We start from the raw sequence: 12,451 nt of genomic DNA, 5'->3' as shown, positions 1-12,451 counted from the left end.
GTAGAGCCTAGTTACCTCTGCTACTTGATGCATGAGCACGTCGTTCTCCATTGAAGCGGTCCTTCCTGTAACATCTCGAGTTTTCTGTGAAAGAATGGAAATAAATAAGTGCTTTAGGGACTGTTTGGCAAACGAACAAGATGAAATCAGGGACTATATATACAATTGCGCCACATCATGTGGTCATGTTTCCAGAAGTCTGTATTAGGGGGACGGAAGTACTATTACATGGCTTTTTACCCCCAAACTCAATCGAGCTCCCATCGCACGGCTACTTCTCATTTCCATGGGAGGTTTTAGGGTTCAACTTGAGAGGAAAAGGTTGAAGTGTTGGGGAAATTGAGATATTTAGAAAGACAAAGATGATTCTTGTTTTGAAGGTAAATATTAGAAATTTCAGGGATGTTACTTTTGTTGCTAAGTTCTTTATATAATGATTCTTGGTTTTATGTTTTGGTGTGATGTCAAACTCTATTAATGGAGGTTAAACTTGCATGTGTTGGATATTGTTGAAGATGGTTAGATGAAACAACAATTAGATTTCTAGAAGTGATCACTACAGGAGAATGATAAGAGATTCTCCTTTGAAATTCAAATAGGGTTATGGAAGGTTTAAATTGTATAAATTCTAGGTTTTTGTGATCTGAAAATTGGGGATTTTTATAGGTTGATGGAATTCTAGGGTTTATATAATTGGGATATAAGTGACTGTGTCATTTAAGAAATGTTAGAGATGTTAATTGGGGTTAGATTATTGACCAAACAGCGATTCCAGGGGACTGCGTAATGCAGTCTGTGGTCGAGCATTTCTGTGTTAATTGAGCATCCAAATGAAGTTATACGAGAGATAATATGTAGCTTAAGATGTTAGGTTTCCGAAAGGATATGGTACATGTCCTTCGGAGTTCAGATGAGACAGTTATGACTGTTATAGTGCGCAGCGCGCTGTTAGGAAATATCAGTTTTGTTGCTGCTTGTATTTAGCTATTTTGAGGGTTATATTATTGGAATTTGACCGACACACTATTAATGAAATGTTAGAAATTTAATAAGCTCTCCAGCGATACATGCTATGATCGAAACGAATCTAAATGTGGTTGTTTTGATTCTAAGACAGAAAAAAGTCACATGTGGGTTCTTCCAATGTTAAGCGAGTTTGATTTGGGTTATGAATGTTTTATGGTCTTGTTCTCTTGATTCTTTTTTCTATTTCAAAGTCCTTGTTGGAATATCCAACATTTATGGTTATTGTGTTGATTTTATTCGAAGGGGAGCCGAAACAAGTGTAGAGCGAGTTGCTCGAGCCAAAGGGAAGGAGGACGGAGTCCTAGTTGCTAGGTAAGGATGATCTCTTATTTTCTGCTATACTATATTATTGTCTAGATTCATGCTAGGAGTAGGAGATATGCATGCATCACTATGTGTAGATGGTAGGTGATCATATCTGCATGATTTAAAATTTTGATATAAATGAAACTTGTATTGTTGGTTTCGATTATTGATGGTGTTGATGATTTAGACTCTGATTTCGATGAGATTTGTACCGTGAACTTTACTTGATGAGATGGTTTTATATATGCAAAATGCCTTACAAATGATTTCTAGATAAATGGTTTTTGAAACGGATTGTAATAATCGATGTTTTGAAAACATAAAGATTTTGTATGTTGTATGTGATTGGTGAAGTGGACTGAGACGAGTCATGAGGGTCTTGCCAGTTGTAGTGCTCCACTCTCTTGCCAAGATTCTCGTTTTAGGTTGGCCTTCGGGGTCCAGTGATTTGCTACCTCTGACCGCTCGACCGGCCTGTAATCCTGTTTGTTCTTACCCTCGGGGCTCAGGGTTGTACACCTCGGACCGCCCGACTGGTTTGGTGATTGGGATCCTTATGCACGTTATGATATGACTATGTGCCACTTCTGTGTGATAAGATAACTAATATTTTAAAAAGTGTTGTCTCAGTCGAGGACGTAACGGGCGAGTTCTGAATCTGCTGAGATTATGGGTGAAGGATGTTTTTAAAAGAAAAGAGTATTTTTGCGTTTGACAGACTAAATACTTTTCCAAAACGGGGTGAAATAGTTGCGTGCTAGGGTACTGATGAGAATAGACTTTTTGTCCTAACACGAATACTAGAGGGACGTATTGACTATTCGAATTCGGTGAAGCTAAAACATATCTAGTTAAGGTGTCGTTTGGCTACACACAAATAAGTAACTTTTTTACTTATTTAAGTAAAAAAGTTAAAAAGTTAGTTTATTGATGCAAAAAGTTTTGACTTTACTTGAGTTAAAATTTGGCTTTCATTTGAAATTCAAAAATTTTGCTTTTGACTTCAAAGTTAAATACTTATGTCAATGCATACACGAATGTTACTTTATTTTTTTTTTTCTTATCTACTTTCGCTCCACCACATACAAATTTGCACCACCACCACCATTGTCACACCGCCGCCACCACCACCACACCTCTACCACCGCACCTCCACCACTGCCACCACCATCACCAAGCCTCCACCATCACTACTACATCATTACCATCACCATATCTCTACCACCACACTCACACCACCAACACCACCACACTTCCACCACCACCATTACACCATTACCATCACCAAATCTCTACCACCACCACCACACTTCCACCACCGTCAAACACCACCACCATACTTCCATCTCCCCCGCCACACCTCAACCACCAACGCTATACCTCCACCACCATCACCACCACCACCACCACCATCATCATCACATTTCCACCATTATATCTTCATTACCACTACCACCAACCAACACAACCACCGCCATATTTCTACATCCACCACACCTCAACCACCAACATTGTATTTCCATCACCACTACACCCACATTTCAACTTCCTCGATGACCATTTATCCAAAGGTCCAACGCCACTACCACTTTGATCACTATGGCCACCACAACCACCGCCATTATCACCACCTTTGCCACAATAGTCGTCATGAAATCCTATAAGGAAACTTAAAAATAAATTATCTTTTTGACTTTTATCACGAGGTTGACTTTTCAATGATTGTGGAGTTGCTTAGTAGGAGAGTGGCTTACATACCTAGGAGTAAGACACTTTCTCGAGAGAACGTTAGTACCTTGGTTAGTGCTGGTATGGGACAATACTAGTCAAAGTACTATAGAGTTCTCTGGGTAACTCTCTATTGATTGAGGAGCATACCATGGGTGGGCAGTTAAGTCTGCTATTGTATGTTAGACTAGGATTTCTATATACTTATGGTGTGCATGTTTTACTTACAAAAAGGTTTTTATCGTAGTTTTATTTTGGGACTCCTCTACCAGTTTAACTCGTGTTGCTGAGTTACTGACCCCCTACTAGTTCTTAGTGTGCAGGAACTTCTTTAGTAGTTGGTTGTCATTGTGAGACAGCTGAGGCTCGTGGTCTGTAGAGGGCGTGGGGTGGCTTCACATTTGTCTTATTTGGTTTCTTTAGTTTTCTTCTCATTATATTTCAAAGTTATACTTTAATACACTGAGAACCATATAATGTATATATAAATATCTATCACACAGATTGTAAAAGGATATATGGTTGTGTACAGGATAAGTTAACCGAGTTCTGGTGGTTCGGCTTGGAACCAGAGTATGTCAGTTGATCTTAGTATCTTTTTAGCTTCCGTTGTGTTTGTGTATGCGAATGTATGGTTTACATGGCAGGTTTTACAAGTGCAACCGATCTAATTTGAAGAGGAGATTCTTCTGGATTTGAGTCTCGTCTGTGAATTGTCGGGGCGTGCTCGTGCCTATTTATGGGGCACGGGGCGTCCCACTTCCTTTGCATTCTTTCTCAGTTGAAGAGGTTCTTCCACCCATCCCCAACTGTACTCCGATTACCATTCATTTCACCGTGGTTGAACTCAGATTTTACCATTCGTGACCTAGCAGTGAGCATTGGTTTATCGAGAAATGTAAGGATTTTGTACACTCAGAACTTTTGTTTGTGTTAATCTTCTTTGGTGGGCCCATCCCTTGTTCTTCCTCCACCATACTTCAGAAGATAGGCTTTTGGATTTACAAAGGTTTTTTATGTAAGTGGGTATCCGTTATCTCTCCCCAAGAAACCTGTCCACAGTCAACTTTGGGAACTATGCGAGAGAGTTATTTGTTCGCTTGGTAACTCTTCATTTTGTTTGAGGAATTCCTCCCTCTGTGTTTCTTTCTTTTTGTCTCTCTCTCTTTTGTTATACATGTTCCTCGTGTTCATAAGAAAGGAGTTTTGTTTTCCTTTATTGTTGTTCGTTTATTGTTTATCTTGTTAACTTTCATCTCGACTTTTTGTCCATCCCTCAACTTACTTGGTGATTATCCATGCACACTAATCACGCAAAATTGAGGTGTTAATAAGTTAGTGTAATGACTCGATAACATTATGCTGTCTTAGATCGTATTTGAAAATGCTTTTAGAGAATCCACCATCTTTGCATGCCCCTGTAAGTTGTATAATCTAGTTGTAATAAAGTCATTCTATTAGCGAGGTAACTCTGCCTTGCCGACTGGTAAACACTTCCCATGTCTGGCAAAGCAGGCCTTATCGTGCTTGGGGAAGCAGGGCTTACCATGACACTTGGCCAAGGGCTTACCACGTTCAATTTTACATGCATGTTAAACCAGAGATTAGTCGTGTTAAAAAAATTGTTCCTGACAAACAACACTTATTGTGCCTCGCGAAGCAGGGCTTACCATGCCGCCTGGCTAACAACGCTTGTCACATTAAAAAATTTCGCGTTTGACAAAGTAGGGCTTACTGTGTCTGGCGAAGCAGGGCTTACCAAGTCGCCCGGCTAGCATGTCATTTCGCGTTAAGATTTTTTCGTGTCTCACAAAGCAGGGGTTCCTATGCCTTTGCGAAGTAGGGCTTATCATGTTAGATCTTTTCGCTTCTGAGAAAGCAAGGTTTACCACGCAGCCTGGGTAGCAGGGCTCATCACATTAAAAGAAAATTTTGCCAGACAAAACAAGGCTTACCACGCCTGGCTAACAAGGCTTATCCCGTTAAGATTTTTTCGCGCCTGACAAAGCAGAGCTTACCACGCCACCTGACTAGCAAGACTTATCACATTAAAAAAATTTACCTTTATCTCTCTCTTTGCTATGTTTTTTCCCTCTCCTTCTCTTTCTCTCTCTCTTTCTTTGTCTCTCCTTCCCTCCCTGCCTTTCTTTATGCCTATTTTTCTTTATTCTATCTCGTTTTCCCTCTGTATAAATTGGGAGAAGGGGAGAACCCCCTTCGCCGTAACTTCGTCTCGATCTAGGTGAAACCCCATATCCAAACATAAATGAAACTTTCTTCGTTTAGAACCAGATACAGAAAAAGTTATCTATGTCTGAAAACTAGACGAAGATGAAGTCTTCTTTTTCTGAAAACCAGACAAAGAGCAACCTCTTCGTTTAGATATGGGGTTTCTAGATCGAGAAGAATTTTTCGCGAAGGGGTTGTTGCCTTTGCAGGAATGAAGAGAGGTGGGCGGGAGGGAGATAGGAAGGGGAAGAAGAAATAGAAGGAGGCAGAGAAGGGGGGAAGAGGGGGAGAAAGAACACAAAATAAGTGTTGGTGGTGAACGGGGTGATGGCGGTGGTATAAAACGAACGAGATAAAAGAGTATAAAAAATATTTATAAAGGTGGCTAGTAGAAAATCTCTGGTCGACAACCTTCTTATGTCGAAGAAGGTGAGGTGCAAGATAGGGGGAGAGGAGAAAAAAAGAAGATATAATTACAAAAATGCCCTAAATGTTGAAATCGAGAGTTTGACAAAATTCAGAGGTCAAATCGAACTGTCGGACATAATCAGAGGGCAGGGACCAAATAGAATTGCATATCACTTATGAGACAAACTCCTAGTTGGTCACTAGTTTGGGCAATATGAAATTAATCCATTTATTATGAGAGTGCTACAATGACAAAATCCGTGATTTAATGTCTCGTTTTCACTAAAAGACAAATTTTTTAAAAATTTTGACTTTGATATAAACCGTTCTTTTACCCGTGTGACTCATCAAATCAAAGATTTTGTCGAAAATCAAAATCGTTTGTACACTTAGCATTTCCCTTATTTATATTGAAAATTGGGCCTCTTTGTTAGCAAGGAGTTACTTTATTATTACTCCAAATTTTTGTCATTATTTTTAAATGAACTCTTTGGAGAAATAGTACTTGACCAGAATGCAATAAAAAAACAAAACAACAACCATATGGAGCCATATATATTGAATAGGAAAAGAACTAAAAAGTATAAAAGAGACAACAAAAGGAGTTAAAATATCTAGCTTAGGATTGAGACATTTGTTTCCAACAGCTATAAATTTTAGATCAGCACAAAACCCTTCCATTATTACCATCTCTTCTTCACTTCTCTTTCAAACTTTACTCTTTCTTTCTCATCAAGAACTCAAAACCAATGGCCCTTACCATCATCTATTTTTATCTTCTTACCATCACAGTTCCTTGTTTCTTAGGAATCATAAATGGACAAGTACTAAGAGTTGGTTTCTATAACTCAACATGCCCAAAGGCTGAAGAAATTGTCACCTCTGTTGTTAGAGAAGCTGTGGTTGTTGATAATAACCTGCCTGCTGTTTTGCTTAGACTTCATTTCCATGATTGCTTTGTTGAGGTCTCATTCAATCTCTCTTCTCTCTCTTACACTCTCTCTTCTCTCTCTATATATTAATTGTTTATGTTTGTATATTGCAGGGATGTGATGGTTCCATATTAATTGATGGGAGTAATAGAGAGAGAGATGCATTTGGACATCAAGGTGTTGGAGGGTATGAAGTGATAGAGAGAGCAAAATCTCAATTAGAAAGAGTGTGTCCAAGTGTGGTTTCTTGTGCTGATATTGTTGCTATGGCAGCTAGAGATGCTGTTTCCTTGGTAAATAATTCAACTACAGTCACTCTACTTATTTTCTATATATTGCATTTCATTTGCATGTTGGATTTGATGATGATCAATATTATATTTTATGTAGAGCAAAGGACCAGTTTATCAAGTTCCAACGGGTCGAAGAGATGGTCGCATTTCGAACGTTTCACTAGCCAAAGACATGCCTGAGGTTGGTGAATCTATTCAGCAACTGAAAGCAAAGTTCTTGCAGAAAGGACTTTCAGACAAAGACCTTGTTCTTCTCAGTGGTAAAAAAATAATTTAAGTTACTTATTTCAATGCCCCTATAATAGAATTATGAAACTGGAGGAGGTCTAGGTTCAGCTCTATTTATAATAGGGAGATGCTAGAGTGCCCAGTTTTTAGCCCATTAAATTGCCCAGCTGATGTGGAATCACTAAAACACAAGGGTTTTTCAAAGTTTGACTACGGTGGGGACCGCTTTTATTTCTAAATAAGGAAAGTTGGGCATTTTAATGGGCAAAATTGCTGGGCACTCTATCATTTCCCTTTATAATATTGAAGAGGTTACAAGAATGGAAACATATTAAAGAGATAGATATTAAAGAGAAAAGATAAACATAAAATAAAAGCCTAAAACTAGGTTAAATTGATTTTCCTCTTAGGAGTCAGATTCCTCTTCCTCTTTGAAATTAAATTTCTCTTCCTCTGGGTTTCCTTCTTCATGAGACGGATCTTGAACTTCTCCTTCATCACGACGACCATGAAATTGGTTGTTAAGAAATTTTGTTCGGCGTAGATAAAACAAATAACCAAGTAACTTAAAACAAAAGTAACGAGCAAACATGGTATAATGACAACGAATAAAGAGACCAAATCAAAAAAGTTGGATTACACTTAATGAACATAATCACGATAGACGTAGAGGGTTCATGGAAATAAAAAGAGAGCATACCACTCAGGATTTAGAGGACCCAATTCGGCCCCGTGTTGAAGGCGATATCGACAACCGATACAAATCCTTAACGGGGAAGAAACAACTACTCATGATAAAACTTACAATCATGCGCCATTGATCTTGCACTAAAATTGTGTTTATCCTAACAAAAATTAACTATCTTATAATCCTCTGTTGTTTGCTGACTAGAAATTGACGTAGTAGTAATGTTGATGAACAAGATATGATGAGATGTTTTATAAAATACTAATGGTGTGTTTGGTTGCAGGATTCCTGAGTAGGATTCCTATCAAAAGTGGAATTTGGTAGGAATCATGAATCTTTGGTCTGTTTGGCTACCAAGAATCCTAGGACTCTTGAATCCTAAGGATTCCTAATTCCAAAATTTGTATTGGACCAAAATCCCACCCTACCCCCCTGGGATTTGCTAGGATTTTGGATTAATGACCTAAATTTCAAATTTAAAATCAACAAAAAAATATTTCCTTCTACAAAATCATTATTTGTTTTCAAAATCATTATTCTTTTCAAAAATCATATTTTTTCTAAAGACGTTTAAAAATACTTAAATAATAATAAATCATAGGATTCTTAGTTGCCAAACAAGCCAAAAGATATTACTTAGATTCATGAATCCGTGGAATCATGAATCCCAAGGAATCATGAATCTGCGGATTCATGACTCCGCCATCCAAACACACCATAAATTTATATTGAAACTAAAAGATATAAGAATGAAACCAGTAACAAAGAAAAAAACTAACTACAATTCCGGCAAAAGGAAGTCATGGAAGCAGCTACCGCAACTGCAAAAAAAAACCAATATAGGATCTTATATTGGTTTGAGTTCTTTAGGCTCAGATACCATAATAAATAATGAAATTAGAGTGACTTGTATGATTCCTCTTTAACTCTATTTATAATATTACGGAGGTTATAAAAATAAAAGCATATTAAAGGGAAGTAATAAAAATAAGATAAAAATCTAAATATGAAATTGATTGATTTCCATATTAAAGGGAAGTAATAAAATAGGGTAAAAATCTAAATATGAAATTGATTGATTTCCACTTCGGGGTGAGATTCCTCTTCTTCTGGCTTTCGTTTTTCTTTTGGTCTGTGATCTTATTAGCATCACTTGCCTTTTTTCTCTTTAAATATTCTCTTGTAAAATATTTCTAATAATTGAAATAGAAACTACTCAGAAAAATGGTGTTGTACACGAAACTTTAAAGCTCGATAAATCGATTTTTTTAGACAATAATTCACTTCCTTCTAGTAAAACCACGAGTAGGCAACGAGTATAGAATTATACTTTCGGGATGCAAGGAAGTCTTTAACAACTATCTTAGTTCAAAGTATGTAGGCCTTGACTAAGATCGAAAATACTCTGAGTATATATTTTTTATTTTTTTGATTAAAACCACAATTACATTCATAAGTGAAATCGATCCACAACATTACATGGTATGAGAATTTTTATTCCTCTGAGAACTACATGAGAGTTACTTAAGTAAAGTTCTACACAGAACTTTTGTAGAACTTTCGAATGTAAAGTACCTCATGAAGGGAAAGGAATTAACAAGACAAAGACAATGAAAGACCCTAAAGGTCGTAAAATGAAAAGATCATCAAGATCTAGAATGAAAAGACCCTAAAGGTCGACAAGTATATATATAATAATTTTGTATGAAGGATGAACGAAGTAGACGATGTTGATGGAATAATATGTTGTCTTCTTGATTGTATAAGTTGTTGTCCTCTTGATTGAATTGAAGTGTAGTTTTCTGATAATGCTTCAAATGATACAAATCATATAAAAGAGAACATTATCAAATCAGCGAGGCCATTACTTTCTCTCTGAAAAACTCATCAAAAGGAATCAAACCAAAGTGAAGAGAACATCATCAAATCGAAGAGAACATCTCGGCGTCATGAATTTCTTTGTAAAACAATCCATAAATATAAGAGAACATCATCAAATCGAATCAAACCAAATCATCAAATCTTCATCACCAAATCTATAAAACTCCTGTACCTTTAATAAATTTGTAAATCAATCACAAATTGGAGAAGGAAACAATTACGAATCTCTCATAGTCAAACCATAAAAATGCCTTAATTATCATAAATTGGGAAAAAATAAAACTGTTACAGATCTTTATTTGTGAAACCATAGATAGGGCAACCCTTCGTCTCACTGTCAATAATAGAAAATTTGAGAGCAAGAGAGAGGAAGAATTTCGTTGGATAGTTCTGTGTCAACTCCAAATGATGAGAAGCAATTTATATAATTCAATGAGATACCATTTTATCCCATCACATGGGATGTATCTCATCACTTTTGAAATGAATGGATATACCCATTCAAATCTTTACTGTTCACGGTCAGGGCATTTGTGCTTAATTAGCCAACTCCCTCCAAACTCTTATCAACTAAGCTTTTTGAAAAATCTCCAACATATTCATTATTATATATTTAGTTGAACAACCGTGATTCCTAGTCCGGTCAATACTCTTTATGAATCTCATTCTGGTATGCAAGCGAGACAAGATTTAGGGAGAGAAAGTATTTTGCGTGGGCGCATATTCTGGCTGAGATATAGCCAAGATATTTGGTGGACAAAGGAACATTTTTCTACACTGAAAAACTGAAAAGAACATATACGTCTTGGGCTTGAGAGTACGAACGTAGTTAGTAATAAATCAAACTTGCACTTAAATTATAGCTTATAAAGTTAATTTGCTCTATTTGATTTGATGAGTTAAATAATATGATTCTTGCTGCATTCCTAACATTTATTGTGAGATTCAAATTTTTTATTTCTATACCCTAGAGAATTTTAGTTATAAAGACTTAAAGTTCTGATTGAGGCATTTTTTCCTTTTATACAGCAGCACATACTATAGGAACGACGGCATGCTTCTTCATGACAGACCGTCTCTACAAATTCAACACATCGGGAGGCTCAGACCCATCAATCAATCCCAAGTTTCTCCAAGAGCTAAAGACTAAGTGCCCCCTAAATGGAGACGTTAATGTCCGATTACCAATGGATCATGGAAGTCCTTTGTTATTTGACGACCAAATATTACGTAATATTAGAGATGGGTTTGGAGTGTTACAATCAGATGCAAAGCTTTACGAGGATAACGTTACGAAGAAAGTTATTGATTCGTACTTGGCTGAAATTTCTGGGTCTTCCACTTTTAAGCTGGATTTTGTTAATTCGATGGTGAAAATGGGGATGATTGGCGTTAAGACAGGTTCTCAGGGCGAGATTAGACGAGTCTGCAAGGCGTTTAACTAATTATTTAGTGATATTATTATTCCACTCAATGAATCAGTGTATGAACTAATCCTGATATATATTTACTGGCTATAATTGCAAGCCCCGAGTTTAATTATTTTTGTTGTTGAAGAAGATGATAGAATACCAAGCATATGATTGTAATACATATGATAAATAAGATAGAGAAATATGATGCCGAATTCTATTGCCCGCCTGTTTACTTACCCATTTGGTTAGGTTGTTTGTTTGGATATTGCATTCTCTGTTGATATAGGAGAATTTCATATTGTTGAATAGCAGAATAAATTTACTTGTATCCTAAACATGAATGGTAGATTGTCACTGGATTGTAGTGCGTGTGTCATGTAGATGTTGGATTAGGGTGTGTTGTGGCTTCAATGTTGATGAATTTTTGTAGATGTTGGATTAGGGTATGGTTGTCGCTTCAATGTTGATGAATTTATAGTTGTTCTCTGCGGCCTAACGAACTCCCACAAGTATAGCTTTGGTTTCGCTCTCTTCACTAGTCAAGTCAAAACAGTAATAATTGGGGAAATAAGATATTTTCTAGAATGCAAAGACTTTGTCAAATATTGGTCAAACTTTAGTTGACCGTTTTATTTTCTAATCGTTGTAGAGAAATAATTTTGAGTGAAATTTTTTGGCTTTTTTCTTTTTGTTCCCTTCAACTCCACCACTATTTTTTCTCCACTACAGTAATAGTCACCCGCAAACAACCATTACTTGTTAATTGTTTTTAGAATCTTTCTTCTCCTCCGACCAACACCTGACAACCATCACCCCATTATTTTGCTCTCTTCCTTCTTCTCCCTTTCTCTCTCTCCTCCCATCTTCTTCTCTCTCTAGTCGTTTGCTTTTTTTTTTTGAAGACTCTAATCGTTTGTTAGGAATGTAAAGTTATTTAGTTTGAAGCTTGAGGTGGCTACAGTAAATTTTGGTGTCAACCGTCCATGTGAGGTGTCAACACCATGGAACTCCCACGGCGAGTGAGAGACCTCACCTTGGTGATATGTCTCTTCCCACTTAAGAGGGCATCACAAGCTCATAAGATACCCCATTTTGTGAGATGTCTACACCATATTTCATTCCTCTCACTATAAAGGAAGAGGAAGAGCATGACCTTAAATCATCCCTCACATTCCATCTTCATAAACCAACAACAAGAGAAAGAAAAAGAGAGAGTGTTCCTAGAGAGAAGGTATAATTTTTTCTAACTTGTATTTTCTTTTGAAGAGAAGGTTCATAGTAATTTTCCTGAGTTTAAGAGAGTAGTTGTTCATAGTT

At 36.9% G+C, this 12,451-nt stretch overlaps 1 protein-coding gene across 1 annotated transcript; it reads left to right on the top strand.

The window, feature by feature from the left end:
* Positions 1–6,324: 6,324 nt before the first annotated feature.
* Positions 6,325–11,353, top strand: LOC147531558 (peroxidase 43-like). The gene is made up of 4 exons (XM_086651244.1): positions 6,325–6,662; positions 6,743–6,922; positions 7,020–7,182; positions 10,749–11,353. Exons 1-4 carry the CDS (start codon positions 6,447–6,449, stop codon positions 11,162–11,164), a joined length of 975 nt encoding a protein of 324 aa, XP_086507370.1. The 5' UTR covers positions 6,325–6,446; the 3' UTR covers positions 11,165–11,353.
* The last annotated feature ends 1,098 nt before the right edge of the window (positions 11,354–12,451 follow it).

This window comes from Eschscholzia californica, unplaced genomic scaffold, assembly GCF_041429995.1.
Source record: "Eschscholzia californica isolate CP2 unplaced genomic scaffold, dmEscCali1.0.p SCAF_6, whole genome shotgun sequence".
NCBI lineage: Eukaryota > Viridiplantae > Streptophyta > Magnoliopsida > Ranunculales > Papaveraceae > Eschscholzia > Eschscholzia californica.
This window is presented reverse-complemented; position numbering and strand designations above follow the sequence as displayed.

Bases quoted from the DNA above. Each gene is read 5' to 3' on its own strand.
- LOC147531558 (XM_086651244.1), top strand. From the start codon at position 6,447: ATGGCCCTTACCATCATCTATTTTTATCTTCTTACCATCACAGTTCCT. The intron at 6,923-7,019 runs GTAAATAATTCA...TATTTTATGTAG, and splicing joins CTAGAGATGCTGTTTCCTTG to AGCAAAGGACCAGTTTATCA. The intron at 7,183-10,748 runs GTAAAAAAATAA...CCTTTTATACAG, and splicing joins AGACCTTGTTCTTCTCAGTG to CAGCACATACTATAGGAACG.